We start from the raw sequence: 20,308 nt of genomic DNA on the forward strand, positions 1-20,308 counted from the left end.
TTTTAAAGGATGTTATTCAGGGGTCTTGGTTTTCTCTGTTAAACAATCCAAAATTCTCTGATGGAAATCAACTCCCAAATTCTCTGATTTAAAACCCCCTAATCTGCATTTTCCCATGATTAAAATGAAACACCACTGTATAGATAGGTATCAGTTGAGCACAATGTTGTAGTGATATATTTACAATTTTAAAGCAATTTGGAAGCCTACCAGGGCCTCAGTCATTATAGATTTCATAGATTTCATAGACATCAGGGCTGGAAGGGACCTCGGGAGATCATCGAGTCCAGCCCCCTGCCCAAAGGGCAGGAAGTCAGCTGGGGTCATAGGATCCCAGCAAGATAAGCATCCAATTTACTCTTGAAGGTGTTCAATGTAGGTGCTTGAACCACCTCCGCTGGTGGACTGTTCCAGACCTTGGGGGCTCGGACAGTAAAGAAATTCTTCCTTATGTCCAGCCTGAAACGGTCTTGCAGGACTTTGTGACCGTTCGACCTCGTCATCCCTTGGGGCGCTCTGGTGAACAGACGTTCCCCCCAGATCCTGGTGGTCACCCCTGATAAACTTATAGGTGGCCATCAGATCGCCCCTGAGCCTGCGCTTTTCCAGGCTAAAGAGTCCCATGGCTCTCAGCCTATCATCGTAAGATCTGTTTTCCTGACCTCTGATCATGCGCGTGGCTCTCCTCTGGACTCTCTCAAGCTCTCCACATCCTTTTTGAATTGTGGAGTACTAGACGCAGTACTCCAGCTGCGGCCTCACCAAGGCCGAGTACAAGGGGAGAATGACGTCCCGGGATTTGCTTGAGAAGCATCTATGGATGCAGGCCAGCATTTTGGTCGCTTTATTAGCCGCAGCATCGCATTGCAGGCTCATGTTCATCTTGTGGTCAATGATGACTCCCAAGTCTCTTTCTTCTGTAGTGCTAACCAACGTAGCACTGCCGAGCCTATAAGGGTGCTGCAGGTTTTTCCTCCCAAGGTGGAGAACCTTGCATTTTTCGGTGTTAAACACCATCACGTTCTCGTCTGCCCATTTGCTGAGCTTGTCCAGGTCAGCCTGGATCACCTGCCTATCTTCTGGCGTGGATGCTTTGCCCCAAAGTTTGGTATCATCAGCAAACTTGGCCAGTCCACTCCTGACTCCAATGTCCACATCATTAATGAAGATGTTGAACAGTATGGGTCCAAGGACAGAGCCTTGAGGGACCCCACTGGTCACAGGGCACCACGATGAGTGACTGCCATCAATTACAACCCTCTGGGTCCGACCACGGAGCCAGTTTCCCAGCCAGCGGATCGTGGTGGAGCCAAGGCTACAACTGGGCAGTTTGGCCAAGAGGTGATCATGGGATACTAGATCAAAAGCTTTTTTGAAGTCAAGATATATGACATCAATCTCTTCTCCCTCATCCAGGTGATAGGTCACCTGGTCATAGAAGGAAATGAGATTGGTCAAACAAGACCTAACCACAACAAACCTGTGCTGGCTATCCCTTAGGATTTTAGCCTGGGCCAGTCCATCAAGGATGGCCTCCTTAATAAACTTTTCTAAGAACTTCCCCAGGATAGAAGTCAGGCTAATGGGCCTGTAGTTAGCCGGATCCACTCTCCTCCCTTTCTTGAAGATCGGCACCACGTTGGCCATCTTCCAGTCTTCAGGCACTACACCAGTGCGCCAGGAGTTTTCAAAGATCCATGCCAGGGGCTGGGTTATGACGCTCGCCAGCTCCTTGAGTACCCTGGGGTGCAGATTGTCAGGGCCGGCTGACTTGAAGGTATCCAGCTTCTCAAGGTGTTCCTTCACGAGGTCAGCATTTATGGAGGGTAGGGGATCCCCATCACCCGGATCTCCCTGTCCCATAGCAGGCATGGGCGTCCCATGGGACTGATGAAAGACTGATGCAAAGTACCTATTTAATAGGTTGGCTTTTTCCTGGGCATCAGTTGTCAGTTGCCCCATCTGGTTTAGCAGGGGTCCAACATTGGCCTTGCTTTTCCTCTGGCTCCCCACATATCTGACAAAGGACTTTTTGTTGTCCTTGATGCTTGAAGCTAGTTGGAGTTCAGTTGCAGCCTTGGCTGTCCTGGTTTGCTCCCTGCAGGACCGGACCAGCGCAGAATAATCCTCCTTGGAGGTGAATCCCGTCCTCCATCCTTTGTAGGCTTTCCTTTTTAGCCGTAGGAGGTCCGCTAGGTCCCTGGAGAGCCAGGGGGGCTGCTGTGCCTTCTTGCTGCCTTTCCTCCGTGTTGGAATAGATTTAGCTTGTGCATTGAGGATCGCTTCCTTGAGAAGCAACCACTCTTCTTGAACTCCCATCTCCCTGGGGTCATGGTCCCTGAGGGCCTGACCGACAATCCTCTTGAGCTTGTCAAAGTCGGCTTTTCTGAAGTCAAGGACTTCTGTGTTGCTGACTGACTTGCCAGCTTTACGGCGGATGGTGAAGGTGATCAGCTCGTGGGCGCTGTCACCCAGCTTCCCATTGATCACTAGGTTGCCGATTAGGTCGTCCCCCGTAGCCAGTACCAGGTCGAGCAGCGCTTTGCCTCTCGTTGGCCCATAGACTTCTTGAGTCAGGTAGAGGTCATCCACGCACGAGAGAAAGCTTTGCGACCGCTCGGATTTTGCTGAGTGATCTTCCCACGAGATGTCTGGGTAATTGAAGTCACCCATGACAACCAAGGTCCTGGAGCAAGCGGCCTCAGTCAGTTCCCGGGCGAACTCCTGGTCAAGCTCAGGACTTTGAGTGGGAGGTCTGTAGTAGACTCCCACCATTGTGTCCCCTGTGCCGTATTCCCCACGAATTTTTACCCAGAGGGTCTCTAGCTGTCCATGCCGGTCGCCAACATCAGCTTGCAGGGACATGTAGCTTTCCTTCACATAGAGAACTACACCCCCGCCCCTTTTGTCAACACGATCCCTCCTGTACAGGGTATAGCCCTCTATACCCATGGTCCAGTCATGGGTGGAGTCCCACCAGGTCTCCGTTATCCCAATGACGTCATAATTCTTTGCACTGAGCAGGAGGATGAGCTCCTCCTGCTTGTTTCCCAGGCTCCTGGCATTAGTGTAGAGGCAGGCAAGTGTGCCCTTGGGGGCTCTTGCCTTGCCCACAGATTGTGCCAGGGCTGGGGCAGGGGTGGGCACCCTTAAGTGCCTTGGTCTGCTGGCTTTGCAAGGGTTGCTCAGAGGGCCAGCAGGGGCTGTAGTTCCCCCATTCCCCAGCGGGCTTAGTTTGAAGCCCGGTGGAGCAAGTCAGCCAGCCTGGCTGAGAAGAGCCTCCTCCCCAGCGGGGAGAGGTGGAGGCCATCTCTTCCCAGCAGCTCGCTGCCTCTCTCACCAAAGAGCGGGCTGTGGTCATGGAAGCCAAAGCCTTCCCGATGACACCAGCTCCGCAGTCTTTGGTTCACTACGTGGATCCTCCTCTCCCTCCTCAGCCCATAGCCTGAGACTGGGAGGATCGATGAAAACAGCCCCGCTCCCAAATCCCTGTAGCGCCTCATGACCTGGCTGAGGGTGCTCCGAGCCATGTCATTGGTGCCCACATGAATAAGGAGCATGGGATAGTGGTCTGTGGGCCGGAGGAGCTGTGGGATCCTCTCCGCAATGTCTCAGATGCGGGCCCCCGGGAAGCAGCAGACTTCCCGGGCTAAGGGGTTGGGGCGGCAGATTGCCCCCTCAGTCCCCCGCAGGATGGAGTCTCCCACAGCAAACACCTTTCGTTTTGTATTGGGGAGAGCGGGGGCAGTAGCTGTGGTTGAGCCTGGGTTGCCTGCGGGAGCTGCTTAGCTCTGTTGCTAAGCTCCGGCGAGGGAGGGGTCTTGGTGTGGTGGGCCTTAGGGCCCTTGACCACCTTGGTCCATGCCCCTGACTGGGCAGAGCGGGAGGTCCCAGAGTCCTCCTTAGTCTTGGAGGGAGACGGTGCTCTACCCTGCGGCTCCCGGGGGAGAAGGGCCTGGCAGTAGGAGTCTATCTCCTGCTCGCAGTCCCTGATGGCACGCAGTCTCTGGACTGTGGCCTGGAGCTCCTCCAGCTGGCGCGTCAGAGACCCCAGTAGGGAGCAGACCCCGCAAGGGGAGGTGGCTATGCTCCCAGGCCCCAGTGCCTGAAAAAGGGACAGGCAGCCCCCGCAGCCAAGAGCCAGGGGCTCCGTCTGCGTGGAGTCCAGAACCATGGGCTCCGTCTGGGTGGCCGTCTCTGAGGTGCCCAGTGGAGGGGCCGCAGAGCCCGAGGGGACCCTCGGGGTGCGGCGCGTGCCCATCCGTGTCATGCCTCTGATAGGCTGGCTACGGCTGGGACGAGTACTCTGGGGGGGGTCACAGGCAGGGTCTCGTGCCCTCCCATGCCCTCTCCTGCACGAACCCCGTGCTAACTCAAGCGCCTGTTTATGCAGCCTGTTCACGCGGCTCCGGTCGTGTGGCTCCCAGGGGGGCTGGGCCAAGTAGGGGCCTGGGCGGGGGCTTGACCCGGCCCAGCTCCACGCAGCCGCCTCCTCCCAGGGAGCGAAGAGTTAACCCCTTCCCACCACGAGCCCACTTACCTCCAGCAGTGCTGGGGGTCGGCAGGGGGCTCTGTGGTTGCTGAGGGGGTGTCTGGGGGGCTTCGGGGGAGCGGGGGCGCAGCGGGCTTTCACCCGCGCGTCTCTCACTGCTCCGGAGCCTAACTGAGCTTTTTTTTCCCTGTTTGGCGGGCCCTTTTAAACTGTGCACATGCGCAGTGGGCCTGCCGTCGGGGAAAGCTGATTTCTCAGGCCGGGGGGGTCCCTGCCTGGGATTTGGTTTTGATTTTGGTTTTTTGTAACATGGAAAGTCAGAGTTGCCCCTGCCCCCTTTGCTCACCAGGATGTGGTTCCACCTGTGGCTGTCTCCCCCCCCCACCTCCTGGTTTGTGGTGCCAAGTAGCCCTGATATGCTGGTGTCCCTCACTCCCAAGCCACAGCCCCCCCAGCCCTGCCAGCATGACCCACACCCCCCTGTCACTGCCAGCCCTGCTAGCATGACCTGTAGGCAGAGTTGGCTTTAGTGGTGGTCAGTGAGAGCAACCACCCAGGGAATGCACCAAGGTGGCAGGGGGCATCACAGCTCCCCAAGGCAGAGCCCTGCCTCAGCTCAGGTGGGGGCCAAGGAGGAGGCAGGGAGCCAGAGGTGCCTCTAATTTCCAACCCTCAGCACCCTTTCTCCCACCCCCAGCTTTGCCAGAGGGGACCCTCAGCTGCCCCAGGCCCAAGTCCCCCAGTGTGTGGGGTGGAAGCTGTGTGTGGGGGGCAGGGAGGGGTGTGGGGTAGGAGTGGGGTGTGTGGGGCATGAGAGTTGCCCAACCGTAAGTGATGCCAGAGGCAATGTGTTGGGGGGGCATTGGGAGCAGCTGCTCTGCCATGGTGAGGTGCCTCCTGCTCACACCCCCACTGCAGCAATGGGCAGGGGGCACCTCACCTTGGTGGCTGTGGTGGCACGGCTGGTGTGGGGCTTGCAGTGACAGCAGTAATGAGTCTCACTGCCCCACTTCACCCTCCCGTGCCCTGGAGGCAGCTCTCATCCATTGCCAATCTGGGCAGGACACAGCTCTGTGCCCTCCCACTCCTTCCCTACACATTGCCTCTGGTGCCCATAGCCTTCCCAGGAGTGCATGCAGTGGCAGGGAGCTGGTCCTTCCCTCTGACCAAGCCACTTGGAATGCATGGCTCCACAACCATGCATTCCAGCCCCAGGCACCATGAGCTGCCCTGGGTAGGCATCACCCCCAGCTGCCAACCTGCCCTACTCTCCCTCACCATGCAGGCTTGGCGTGAGCCACTGCCTCCATCTCCCCACAAAATGTATCCTCCCGACATGTCACCTATGCCCTCCCCCATGTGTCACCAGCTATGCCCCCTCCCCATAAACTTACTTTCAGGCAGATGCAGGAGTTACTTTCCACCATGCTGCCTGGGGTTGTATTGCCAACCATATGCACATCATGTTCCCTGCCTCTGATCACCCTCCTCCTGCTCCCTTCTGCTCCAGACAGCTGCTTGCAGGCTGGAACTGCATCAGCCTACAAGGCAACACCCATAGTTTCCCACGTTTTTCTCCTTTAAAGGAGAATATCTGCATTTTTCCATGATAAATGGAAAACTTGATTTCCTGGTTATTATACATCTGTTTTAAATAACAGCAAAGCTACCAGACCAAAGTGCCTTAGTCGTCCACTAACTAAAATGTGGCTTCCACAGAATATGCCCATTTAGGTTTTAGGCTAGTAACAGAACCAAAATGGTTGCAATAAGATGTCTGTGATTGCAGCAAACAGAAAAAAAACCAAATTTCACTACTATAATACCTTTATAGGACCAGTGTATCTGTTCTGATCACGTCAAATTCAGGTGCCCAGATCATATTAGTAAAAATTATTTGCATTTTGCATCCAAAGATCTCAATAGATTTAATGGAAAGTAACTGATTTGGCTTCACAGCTAGGGACAGAAGTTACACATAAACCAGTTTAAGTGATCAGAAACTGGTTTAGACCTGTAACAGAACAGATGTTCAGTGCACATAAACCAGTTTGAAAATGGCTGAAATGTAGTATCAGACTTAACTAACTGAGCTCAAACCAGTTTATGGAACTTCTGTCCCAGACCCCTTCCTGGTTTAAGTTAAACTAGAGTCCCCCAGCATCCCAACATGCTCTGCAGCCCAGGATGGGGCTGTGCTCTCTGCTCCAGCAGAGCAGGGCTGGCCTCACCCCTCTGCTCCTTAGAGCAGGGGTGGGGGCATGGCCAGATGCCAGACCCCCTAAGGGGACAAGGAAGAGATTTATTCCTCCTCCCTCCCCGGTCCCACCAGCACAGACCTGCCAGGCATTTCCTCGCTCACTGCTCCACCAGCAGAGGCATGACCAAAGAGAGGGTTTAATTCCCCCCTCCCTGTCCACCAGTGAGGACCCTAACCGGGGTCAGCCTGGCTCTGTCCCCTCATTGCTCCAGTGGTCAGGGTGCAGCCAGATGCTGGTCAGCGTGGCCCCTGAGAGGATTTTATTCCCCCCTCCACTCCCTCTACGCCCAGGAGACCGCAGCTGGGTTCTGCCAGTCCTGACCACCACCGATCACTCCCTGTGCAGGGCAAGTGACAGAATATGCTCCTTTTCTGCCCCATCTGCCAGATGCCAGGAGGGGAAAATAACCCTTCTCCCTGCCCCCTTGCCTATGCCATGCTGGCTGGCCTCTGGCTGCGCCCATGCTGCTGAAGCAGAGGGGAGGGACCCTGACAAGGGCAGCACCCTCTGTCATAGTTTCCCAGAGGCACAAATCTCTTCCCAGCGGGGGGCTGCGCTGCGGGTGGGGGTGGAGCAAGGCAGGGTTGTCAGAGCTGCTGCAGACTGCATAGGGTGAGTAGTGGCACAAGGGCTCAGAGGGGTGGCCATTGCTCCCCAAGGCCCCACCTAGTGCAGGCTGAGGCAGCTCTGAACATCCCACCCTGCTCCCACCCACAGTGCAGCCCCCTGCCAGTAAGAGGCTTGTGCTCCCTGGGAAACAATGACAGGGGGTGCTGCCCCGTCAGGTCCCTTCCCCCTTGCCACTCCAGCAGCAGGGGCGGAGGTGTCACCAGAGGCTGGCCAGCAGAGCTCCTTAGGCAGGGGGACGTGGAAGGGGGTTATTTCCCCACTCCCTCCGGCATCTGGTGGAGGCGGCAGGGAAGAAGCTTATTCCACTGCTCACCTCATGCAGGGAGCAATCGACGGCAACGGCGGTTGGGGCTGCAGTTCCCTGGGGGTGGAGGGGGAAATAAATCTTAGGGGCCATGCCCCTGCCCCCACCACTGCTGTAGCGAAGGGCAAGCAGCAGGAGGACCCCAGCTCAGGTCTGTGCTGGTGGGACGGGGGGGGAATTAAACCCCCACCCTGGCCAGTTCACTTTAGGCTACTGCTGGGGCAGGCCATGCCCCCCCCGCCCCCCCCATCCCCCCTACAGCTTCCTTGCAGCTCTAGCACTCCCCACCTTCTGGCCTCAGCCACTGCAAGCATGTGCCTGCATTTTCTGAATGTCTATTCACTTGCAAATTGGTTCAGTGTAGGCGGGTCCTGCAAAGATTGAATCAGTTTAAGGCTCTGACTTTTTGAATGTCTGTCCCTAGCCCACATCGTCCAAATGAAGGTGTGAGGTATCCATTTTACACATGAGCGAACTGAGGCACAGAGACTACCTAAATGCTATATGGTTCCATCACTTTATTCTCTAAGTGTCTTACAAAAATTAATGAACCAGTCTTCACTATACTCCTGTGAGGTAGTTTTAAGTACCACTTAAAAAGCAGGGAACTGAAGCACCAAGAGGACAGTGGCCCGAAGCAGAGAACATCTAGAAAAACTGACACCAGTTCAGTGGGCTCTGGATCAGGCTCTCATAAACTGGCCCAATAATCCACAGAATGTGACATAACTGGGGTTTTGCCCAAGTCCCAGGCATTGACCATTGAGTCCAGTCTCATCTGGGCTTAATATCACCGTGATTTTGTTTAATCTAGATGAGGCAATAGCTTTTGAAAAGTCCGTGGAAATACAGTAGTTGGTTTGGGTAAAATTCAGGTTTGTGTAACAGTATGAACTAGCAGGGAGGCAAGTGTTGCATCTAGGCAGGGATGGGCAAAATGCAGCCTGCGGGCCGGATGCAGCCCACTAGGCCATCCTATCCAGCCTGCGGGGCCCCTAAAAAATTTAGAAAATTAATATTTATCTGCCCCTGGCTGCCTATCATGTGGCCCTCGATGGCTTGCCAAAACTCAGTAAGCGGCCCTCCACCCAAAATAATTGCCCCCGCCCCGCACCCCTGATCTAGAGCCAACTTCTCCTTTGCTCTCCCATAACATCATAGAGGTTTTCTGTCTTTGTTTTTTGGCTTTGCTTTTACCATGGATTTCAGGCCTGAAAGTCTGAAACCCTGGGTTTTATTCCTTGCTGTCTTCCTGTACGGTCTATGACATGTCATGCCATCCTGTGTTTGCTCTTTGTGAGACAGATTTTACACCATCATATTTGTAGTTTAATCAATTACCAAAAGATTTAAGATTACTAAAACTAAAAATGTAGCTGGGGGGGAAGAAATTTCAAGAGTAAACCAACCCAAAGATAGGCACATGCCTGTGGAATTTAGCACAGGAAAGCTATTAACAGATTGAAACAAAAATTTAAACCAAAAAATACAATTAAAATAAAACAAAACTCTCTACTCTGAAGTCCAATTAACAATCTCATCTACAGTCACAAAAGAAAGGAAATTACTTAATGCTATCTTATACATTCTTCAAGGGTGGCAAGTCATACTGAATGTTAAGTATTAATTCTAAATTTCTTTTTTTTCCTCTTGCTATAAATCTTACTCTTAACTTGCACAGAGTTTTTAATGCTCTTATTACAAACCACTTCCAGTTATTTTAAAACATTTGCATTACTATTAAAAATTACATCATGGTGCATTTAAGCTGTACATGAACTTTCTCTCAAATGTGCAGTGTTTTTAAATGTCTTTTGTAGTTGAGCAAGAAGAACATAGTGTAAGGAAGTCCTTTATTGGGAACCCCATGTCAATCTTGGATTTGTACCAGCACAGCCTCTATGGCCATTATGGAGAAGATGGACCCGAACAATTAACACATTACAGTTTTATTGAGCAGCTGAGTGGAACTTCCAGTAAAGATGGCAAGAACAAAGACATCCCTAGTGTGAGTTATTTTGCTTTTACGATATTACCTCTTCCTTGTTCCAAGAGTATTTCTCGTGTAGTTTATTTTTTCTGAATGCAGCATTAGTATCTACTAAAACTCTGGAAAATGCACTTTGAAAAAAAATGGCATGAGCTGATAAGAAGATAAGACTTTACAGCAAAGAATAAGAAGCATTTTAGAAGAGGTTACTTAAGTGTGATGATCTGGTAGTTATCTCTAGCCTACAGCCAACTTCCAAAACTAATCACTAGAGATCAGCTAGGACTTCACAAACTTATGTTTAAGGTTAGCAGGAAAATACAGTATTTCTCTGTGTGGCTGCTTTCACTGAGCCAGCTGATGTCAGATAGTTTAGTGCATGCTGCACTTGATGTAATGTGATGCAACTGAATGGCATTCTTTTTTATATTCAAATGCAGCCCTTCAATTAGCAACTATTTTCTCTTCTATGTTATGGTTAAAAAATATTTTCTCAGCTTCTGAAGCATCTTGTAGTCAAGCACTGTTTTATTAAGATTAGGTCTTATTGCTAATATTCTGCAAACTCCACTTGGCTTGATCAAGAGTGCTCCAAATAAGTCAGTACCAAGCTGTGGTCCTTCCTGAACACATCTGAAATAGTGGGAATTCTGCAACCTTGTTTCCATAACACCAAATATACATGCAGTCCTGCTGAATGAGGTGTACAATTCCAACTCTGAGGATTAAAAGGGGAAATATTTTATAGCAAGCAATTGCAGGTACAATGTGTTTTACTGCCCATTTCACAAAGCACTGTTTTTCTATGCATCAACCCACTGAACTTCTTTAAACACATTTCATTAAGAAAATTAAGAAAAGGGAATTATATTGAAGGAACATCCTGAACATGTGTCCGGGACCGCTGAAGCATATGTCACTTCTGCTCCAGGAAGGCAGCAAACAGCTTCACACACCATCCTGGGCAAGGTCTCATACACTTCTCCTCTTGGAACTTCATGCTTTATGGACCCTTGTTACATTTAAATGTGCATGCTTAATTACATATTGCAATACATATTAAAAATGCATATGACATGTTAATGCACATCCATGAAAGCTGAACTTCTGCTTAATTCGCTGTTTACCTTACCTCTGAGAAGTGCAGGCAGACTATGTAAGGGAGTATGTAGAGGACCTATGAGGTGGCTGAGAAAGGCAGTTGTCAATCAACAGGGATCTGAGTTTTCCATGTTAAAAAAAAACCAAAATTCCCCAATAAAAACCTCATAAAAATCTGTGGTGGTGAGCCCCTCCCCCCCATGCTGATTCAGCCCCAGTCCTCACTGCTGATTGGTCAAGAGGGCTGCCATTCATGCAGCCCTGGCCCTTGCTACTGATTGCTGGACTGGGGCAGGACCATATAATGGGTAGCCCTTTTGGCCAATCAGCGGTGGAGGGAGGAGGGGCGTCTGACATCCTGGCTGCTTTCCTGTGTGCCAGCAGGTTTGCCCCCCGACAGGCTGCCACAGTGGCCATATGAACTGCTGGAGCCAGCGTTTTATTTTAGAAAGTTTCTTTCCCCTCCCCCCCCGTGATTCTAAAGATTCTCTGAAAAACACAAATTCCCCATTTTTCCATGGCATATGAATGTGTAGGATCTCTGATAATCAGTGAATGCAGTGCTTTCTGGATGCTTTGGCAATCAGTCACATGTGATGGAAAAACAGGTACTGTGGATTTCCTGGGCAGTCTGACAGCCTGGCTCCTTCCTCTGCCTTGTAGAGTTTCCAGCATAAAGCTGGTCACTTCATGTATGGAGAAGCAAAGTCCTATGAAATAGGTTTGGCTAACTATTATACTGGTTATTCAGGACTGGTGAGCATGTCCCAGCCTAACAGTTTCCCCTCTACATCCCCAGTACCCATTTGAACAAGGGCATATCTAGGGTAGTTCTTGGTATACAAGGGTATACCTAGGGAAGCAACAATCTTCAGAGAGCTTGCAGGAGAAAAGCTTTGAAAAGCCCCAGACTCATGAGGGATCCATCCCCAAACAGCACAGCATAGACTGAAGCTGCATTGCAGAGTATAAACCTCCAATTTGCTCTCTCGGCAGTGGGCTAGAACCTCCCACCATTACTGTATTCATTCAGTTCTAAAACCAGGACTCACATATGTTATATCCTGTGAATCACTGTTTGCAACTGACCCATCTTCTTCCCACTTCTCTCATTCTTCTGCATCTGCTATATCCCACTTTTGCTCCTTCCCTACTCTTTTTTTGCCCCCTCCTTCTTCCATTCTCAACATCACTTCAGTCCAAATCGTCCTACTGAAAACACTCAGGGCCTTCTTACACATTAATTTGAGGTGGCTCCTAGAGCTCTTACCCCCTGGATTGTCCACTCGTTAACACCCAAAATTAGTTTTAAGCATACTTTAAGCAATTTAAAAATTATGCCTCTCCAGGGCAGGTTTCTCTCTGATCCATGTTATCCAGGTCATGTTCCATTAATGTAGGATGTAGAACCATCCGTGCCCTAATTAGCTTGCATGTGCTCTGCTGGTGGTTTGCACAGGGGGTGGGAAGGTCACACCCCTGGGTGCAGGAGGGAGAGTTGGCTTGGTACCAGAACTACCCCCTGGGCAATAGAGTTCAGGGGATGAAAAGTCTGTCCACACAGAACAGGAGGGTCAGGGAGAGGACAGTGCATCCTGGGATTTCATAGATTTCATAGACATTAGGGCTGGAAGGGACCTCAGGAGATCATAGAGTCCAGCCACATGCCCCAAGGGCAGGAAGTCAGCTAGGGTCAAAGAATCCCAGCAAGGTAAGCATCCATATGCTTCTTAAAAGGAGTCCAGAGTACATGCTTGTACCACTGGAGGATTGCAACTTGGGCAGCTTATTTGTGGGAATGGCCACACCATGGGCAACTGGTGCCTCCTAAAACTGATTGCTGACTGGGGGAGAGGGGGTCCCCAGCAGCCAATCACTGACCAGGAAGCTGGGGGTGGATGGAGAAAAATAATTGGTGGGTGGGCTAAGTGTGCACGTGTGGCAAAGTGGGGGTCGCCAACTAGCCACAGGGCTAATTTCCGCACCTGCCTCTGGGCACGCCACCTACCTATCTCACCTGCCACGCCTTGATGGAACATAATTGAGTGTTAATTAGGCAGGAAGCTACCCATTTTACACCTCGATATTGAGAGGGGCTATCCACAGCTCCGTTCCACCCCTACAGCATGGCCCAAGCTTCACAGATGTCATCTCAGGCAGTTGGCTCAACTGACCCCTTCACCCATTAGCTGCAGCCCCACTCATGGGACGTTCAGCTTCCGTAAGCCCTGGCCCTGTCTCAGGCCAGTTGGGACCCTGAGCTTCTTTGTTTATCATGGGCATCCCTCACAGTGGGCCCCTGGCCCTTTTGACCCTTGTGGTCCTAGCCCCAGCATTGACCAGTCGAGTCCCAGCTGGGTTTATGCCTCCTGCCTGCACTTAGGGATTGGGGTCCCCATTCCTGGCTCAAGTGCTCCTAGAAGCATGCCCGCCTGAAGGTGAGGGCTGAGGTTAAGGCGCCCCTACTCACCTTTCACTAGGGTAGTAACTAGCCTGGCATTTCCTGGGGCATTTCCACACCACTGAGAGCCCCACCAGGCCACCCACTCCCAGCAGGATGCAGTTTTAGGTCATGCCCAGGACCAGGAGCCTCCAAACCATCCCCTACAGCTCCTGCACTTACCTCCAAGATGTTGCATGGAGCCTTGCAGCCAAGCAATGTTATTGCCTGGCCTGCCAGCAGGTAACTGCTCTGTTTATATAGGCAGCCAATAATCTAAAATGGCTGCCACAATCGAGCACCTTCTGGCTCCTTGACTTTGCCCTTAAAGTGGCAGGCACCAACAGTCCCCTGCCACAGCATGTATGCACATATGCACCTCCCCCCCCCCCCATGAAAGTCTGTGGGGAAAGGGGAAAGAGGAGGGGAAAGGGCCATAGTGGGGGAAGGAGCAAGGCTGGGGCTGGCACCAGGGAGGGCTCAGGGCCAGGGTCTGCTGCACCCATGTGGCTGCCCCTTCCCTCGTGCCAGGGGTCAATACGCAGCATTGGAATCCACCACCCCCCAGCCCTGCACTGGCCCTGGGTTCCTCCCTGCACTGGCCCCTGTCTGGCCTCAGCCCCCCACCACCTGGGGGGGCCCAGAGCTGGAGCGGAGCCAGCCTCGGCTGTGCCACTGGGTCAGAAGAGATGGAGACCCCAGGACCCCCGCCCCATCTAAGTCATCCCTGAGAGAGCCTGGCAGCCCCCACAGAGTCATGGTGCTGGTGAGCCAGGGGAGGCACATGCCCCTCCACATCTTTGCACGGGCCAAGAGCAAGCTGCAACTGTGAGGTGAGCTGGGCTCTGCCTGCTCTGTGCCTCTCTGCATCCTTTGAAAGCGGCATGCTGCCATGTGTGTCCTGCTGCTTGGCAGGCCAGGCAGTGAGGCACATGGTGCTGTGCCATGCTGCTTTCAAAGGCTGCAGCAAGGCATGGGACAGGCAGAGCCCAGCTCACCTTGCAGCTGCAGCCCACCCTTGGTCTATACAAAGATTGCAGGGGGAGGGGGAGCATGTGCCCCTCGACCTGGGCATGCCAGGGCTCCATGCATTGTGAATGGGGCTCCGACCAGGCTGGGCCATGGGAAAATCAGAGCCCAGCGGCTTGTCCAGGGCAGTGGCGTGTTGGAGCCAAGTGGTTGGGGGAACATGCTACCCCGCCCGCAGATCCTCCACAGTGCACGCAGCAGCAGGAACCACTGGGCTCCAATTGCCCCACAATCCGGCCCGGCCCAGCCAAGGCCCCACTCTCCATTAATGGAGCCCCGGCTGGGCTGGGTCTTGGGACAATCCCCACAGTGCAGCAGGAAGTGCAGGAAGGGGTGGGTGGGGGTAAATGATTCATCCCTGCCCCTACCTTGCTCCCTTCTGAACTGTTGGGGTCTTGATCTTCTCCCCCACCAAGAAGAAACCTTACCTACCTGCCTGCTTTGCTGGGCTGGCTGCAAGCCCAGCATGGCCCTCCCCCCTGCTGTAGCAGCTTGTGGCCAGGTTGCCCAGTGGCAAACACAAAAGTGCCACCAGCGCTTCTCTCAGGGGGCGCACAGTCAATCTCAGAGGGTGCACATGCACCCACTACATGTCGCCAATGGGCCACACATTAATGGAACAGGAGCTGGGTGACACAGATCAGAGATATACCTGCTTAAAACTAGTTTCAGGTATTAATGTGTGGACAATCCAGGGGTTAAGGGCTCTATGAGCTGCCTAAACTTAATGTGTAACAAGGTCTTAACATCAATCAATATTTGAGCAGCTCAAAGTGCAATGTGTAACAAGGCCCTGAGTCTGAATGATTATAGCAGAAGCTTAACAAGTTTGTTCATTAAAAAAGAACTAACCAGTCATGCCAGTCATTACTCTGATCATCAGGAATTCTGATTTTCTCTGTAAAAAAAATCCCAGTTTTCTGATTTAAAAACCCCAAATCCACATTTTTCCATGATTAAAATGAAACACCACTATATATATAGGTATCAATTGAACACAATGTTTTATTGTTATATTTACATTTTAAAGCAATTTGGAAGCCTACCAGTGCTTCAATCACTATAATACAATAAATTCTAAGTATCTATATATTTTGCTTTTGCTTTTTGTTTTTTTATTATACAAAGTCAGAGCTTACCCTGCCCCCTTCACTCACCAGAACACAGGTCCAGCTGCAGTTGTCTCCCCCACTGCTTTGTGGTGCTGAGCAGCCCTGATATGCCAGTGCCCTGCCCCTGGCCCTGCTGGTACCCCTTAACCCTGCTAGTGCCCCTCACTCCCAACCTGAAGCACCCTAGCTTTGCTGGTGCCCTTCACTCCTGACCCACAGACCCCCATACCCCGAGCCTTGCTGGTGCCCCTCACGCATGACCTGCTGCCCCCTGGCCCTGCTGGTTCCCCTCACTTCCAACCCATAGTCCTCCAGTCTTCCACTCTGTTGGTGCCCCTCACTCCCAACCTGCTGCATGCCCCCAGGCCCCAGCCCCCCACTGTGTGGGGAACGAAGTACGTGGGGGGGTAGGAAGTGTATGTGTATGGGGGGGAAAGGCAACACCATAGGCTATGGATTGGGGAAGGCATGGGGGGGCACATGCCCCCCCCCCACCAGATTTCTAGGACCACAGCAGGGCATGGGGTACAGGCAGCCTAGCTGAACCAACTCAATGGCTCCGGAGGCACGACCTGGCACAGGAGGGAGTGCTGCCACCATGGCTGCCGAGATGAGGTGTCCTCTGCCTGCTGGCAGCAGGCTGGGGGGATACAATTCCACATCACTGCCCATGCTGCCTTTCCATGCTGGGTCCTCCCCACTGGGTCGCGGAGGGGGCTCCTGCTCAGTTCTGGTCCAGCCAGGCTGCAGCCCCATGCCCTACGCCCCACTGTGAGCACAGAAATCTGGGGGGCACATGCCCCCCCAGTGCATTGCCTATGCCCCCTGGCTTCTCATGCGTCACCTATGCCCCCCATACATTACCTGTGCTGTCCCTGCCACTGCCATTCATTGCCTTTGCCCTCCCCCCATAGACTTACCTGCAGGGAGCTTTGGAAGCTGCTGTATACCACACTGCCTGGCTGCACTGGCATGCACGTGGCCCCTTGCCTCTGATCTCCTCCTCCCTTCCCCCAGTCCCAAGCAGCCCTTGCAGGCTGTAACTCTCCCAGCCTGCAAGGGGATACCTGCAGGTTCCCAGGTTTTTCTCTTTTAAGCGGGAAAGTCTATGGTTTTCTCCTTTAAAGAAGACAGTCTATGTTTTTTGCATCTTGCCACAAGAAATGGAAAACCCGATCCCTGCTGGTCATCTTGAGTCTTGCCTTGGTTGTTTTCATTCTCTGTGATAGTAAACTATATTGGGCAAGGGCTACAACTTATGATGCTGAGCATATTTTGAGCACTGTTGTAACCTAAATGATGATATAGTAGAAAATAACGTAGGAGGTGCTACATGTAGCACATTGGGTTAGATCACAAATGGAAAAGGACTTTTGTCTTATCCCAGAACCCAGTTTTACATTTCAGAAAAATTACTGCACGCTGTTGTTTCAATAGAAAAGGGCACCTAACTCCTACTTAGGTGGCTTAAATACCTCTGAAATTTTCCAAATAAAAATGGTATTGACCTTCTTAGGCCTTGCCTACTCTAGTTTTACTGAACGTACTGAAATTCAGTCACAAATTGAAGGAAAAATCCCAGTCCATGCCTACTTTATTTTCTAATTTACCAGATGGACATACTGTGTTTGAGTTTGATTGTTATATTTAAATTGATTTTAAAAGAACAAAACAGTTTATCAATATCTAGCTTCACAATTAGAAAAACATAAGGAAAAGAATGACTGTAGAACAGTATTAAGAAGGATAAATGAGGAGAAACAACTTGAGCTTCCATTAGAGAGTCACAGCTTTAATTTCATGCAGACATGATGAATTATATATACATATGTTTTCCAACTCTGCCTTCTCAAGGCCAAGGTCTCTTGCTATTAAGAGAACAATCAAATTTGGTTGTATTATATCAAATAGACTAAAAGTTGTCTCTGGTTTCAATTCATTCTTCTGGTACAGTACTTAAACATGACAAATTTCTGTAATGTGCAAAATCAGCATTGGATTAAACTTAAACAAAACTCATTAAAATTGCCGTAAGGGCCCTTTGAACATCCACTGTTAAACTCAAACATAACAGGTACATCGCAGCACCAGCATTTCTTATGCATTAAGTTGCGGGGCTTTTAAAATTACTTTCTGAAGACTTGAAACAGTGCTCAAAAACAGTATTGCCTCTTGGTGAACAGTGAAAGCTCAATAAAACACCAGGGATTTGCCTATTAGTATTAAACTTTTCGGAATGACAAATGAGGAGCAGTGACCATGAAAAGCAGGTTGCCCCTGAACTCCTTGTTTGAACCAGCACAGCAAATTTTTCTCAGCTGTAATTTGTCCACCATGAGAAGATCCATAGTCTGTTTAAATTAGGCTTATGTGATTCGGAACATTACACACAAAAAAGGGGGCAATACCAGAAATGAGGAACAATGTCAAGACTTCTGAAAAAATCAGGCAAATTTTGGAAAAGCAACTTTGATGGAGAATGTGGCCTTTTAAAAAGAAGATGCAACGTGCTCTGAATTTAATTTGTGAATGGTATATGTGAAACCTTTAAAAAAAACAAACGAAAAAACAAGTGTCATGATGGACAGAATGAGTTTACCCTGCTTGTCGAAAGAGCAGTGTGCCGTGGCAGTGCTTTAGCTCAATTAAATTGGACTGCAAGGCACCACTAAGATGGTAGTTACAGACTGGGTGTTCTAATGAGACATTTTGGCAGGGAGCTTTGCTAACCTGGAGCTATTGTAGCTTGATTTCTCTCCCTTCCCCTAACATTACCCGCAACGTACACATGCAGAAATCTGTTTGGTCAGCAAAAGGGCGTTGCATAGCCGAGCTTCAAAATGCAAAGTAATTGGGAGAAACAAAAGCCACCTATTTCTAATAGAGGACGAACTGAACAGCCCATTTGAAAAGTTAAGAAATAGAGACATTTTAGCAATCCTTAATTCGATCTTTATATAAGTATAAACTTTCTCTTGTGGAAATGATTATTATTAGGTCATATAAACATGTGCTTCATAGCAAGAGATCTCTTTACGTGGCGTAGGAGAATATAGGCGCGTCGTTCACGTTCTGAAACCCAGCGAGGCAGTGGAGGAGACTGCCTTAGGAAATTGTGAAGGTTTGAAAGAGGAGGTTAAAATAAGCATTGGTCAGGAATGATTTAGGAGTAGTAATGTCTGGAGCGTGCTGAGAAGAACAACAGTTGAAAGCCCAGGAGACCCACACCCAGCGTTCTTTGCAGATCGTGAGAAAAACTGTGCAGGCCAGAGCAGGTGGAAATAGGGGAGGACCAGGCTCAAGAGCAGGAAAATGAATAAGAACTCCACAACTGGCTTGGTTATGAAACAGGACTAAAGAACTGGGACGAGCTTACAGAAGGTCTGGGTGATAGAAAGAGGAGTTCTGGCTCTCCACTAAGAGCATGTAGTGAATGGAGTTGTGCTTGGAGTCCCCATAGAGCAGTGCCAAGTGGAGGGTGTTCGGTTTCCCCATGCTTCTGGGCTTTGCTGGTTGCCCCATGAAGCCAGGAAGGATTTTTTTTCCACCCTCTGGTTGATACAGGTTTTTGTCGCCTTCCTCAGAAGTACAGTGTGGTGGCTGCTGCCAAGTCTGGGGCTCTTGCCTGGGGTGCGCCAGTGCTTCTTCTGTGACTTCAGAAACTCAGAGGTTTCTAGTTACAGAATCTTGCTCCTCTGCTAAAGTTCAGAGCAATTGAGATGAGGAAGGAATTTTACCCCACAATCAGAACAGCATGAACAGTGGGAGTTTTTGTGTTGGGGGTCATGGTCCTCTCCCTTGGATCTTTTAAATGTATTTTAACAACCTACTTGCTGTCCTTGTAGTGGCAGCACATTGAGTTCTTGATGTTTTGGAGCATTGTGGTGGAGAGTTGTGGATGAGGGTTGATGGTGTAGTTTTGAGAAAAGGTTAGACAAACACTTCTGTAGGGTGTTTTTGCTAAGGATGATCCTGCCGTGAGCAGGGATTTAGACTAGCTGACCTCCGGCGGTCTCTTGCAGCCCTGCTTTTCTATAATTCTAAGATTCTCTGTGAAATATCATTTTTTATGTGAACAAATCATCAAACTATCAGATAAAAGAACAGCAAGGTAAACAGAAGGATGTGTTTTAAAAATCCGTCTAAATTAACAGGCTTAATATATTTTTCTCACTGGATTTCTGCTAATTGCTGAATTTTAAAATGAGAGTACAGTTATTTCCTATGCATCAGTTAAATCTGATTTTTAATTAAACAATAGCTGATCTGATTTAATGAGTGTCTATAGACCCTGATCGAAAGTCTGTCAAAGTCAGTGGAACGACTCCCATTTGGCAAGCTTTTGATCAGGCCTATGGCAAAACAAACACTGCTTCTACTACGGGTAGGTAATACCTTTAATAGTCTGCTAACTTTGTGCAGTCTGTTCTGCTTGAACAGGCATCTGATTCATGACAGTTTAGTGATGGGAATTAATTGATTAGTTAAAAATTAATTAATTTAATGCTTGTACTTTTAAAAACAAAGTGCTTTAGGTAGGAGTTCAGGGAAAGGATATATTTGTCTCATCCCACCCTATTATTGACCAAATTGTTTTGTGATGTAATGAGAACTGATCAAGGACTTTTATTGCCTTCTTCCTTTCTGCACAGAAGTAGCCCGAGCAGTCAAAGATCATATTAGTCCATCATCTCTATGACCCCAAAGTATTATGAGAAATACATCCCTGTCTCTGTCTGTATTGGGCAAAGTCACCTTTTTTTATGTAATTCTGACAGGTGCTTGTCCCAGGGGTGGCCACAATGCCCCCTGGTAGCTGCTTAGCCCTTGCTCCCCACTCATTTCTCAGGCTTGCTTCCTTCATCTCGCCCACCATGTCTTGTTCTTAGCTCTTGAGAAAGGGAGCCTGCCCCAGGGATCCCCAATCTCACGTGGGCATTCAGATGTCT

General features: G+C 50.2%; 1 protein-coding gene across 6 annotated transcripts in view; it reads left to right on the forward strand.

The window, feature by feature from the left end:
• NCKAP5 (NCK associated protein 5) overlaps positions 1-20,308 on the forward strand; it is a 702,047-nt gene that overhangs the window by 654,946 nt on the left and 26,793 nt on the right. For 5 of the 6 annotated variants that reach the window (XM_090045889.1, XM_090045883.1, XM_090045884.1 and 2 more), the window contains one exon: positions 9,508-9,695. The exons of the other annotated variant lie outside the window; for it this stretch is intronic. In XM_090045889.1, the coding sequence (XP_089902015.1) occupies positions 9,508-9,695 (188 nt within the window). The remainder of the gene's footprint in view (positions 1-9,507; positions 9,696-20,308) is intronic. 6 annotated transcript variants of the gene reach the window in all.

Source organism: Crocodylus siamensis, chromosome 4 (genome assembly GCF_052110815.1).
Source record: "Crocodylus siamensis isolate JL-2025a chromosome 4, ASM5211081v1, whole genome shotgun sequence".
NCBI classification, from domain to species: domain Eukaryota; kingdom Metazoa; phylum Chordata; order Crocodylia; family Crocodylidae; genus Crocodylus; species Crocodylus siamensis.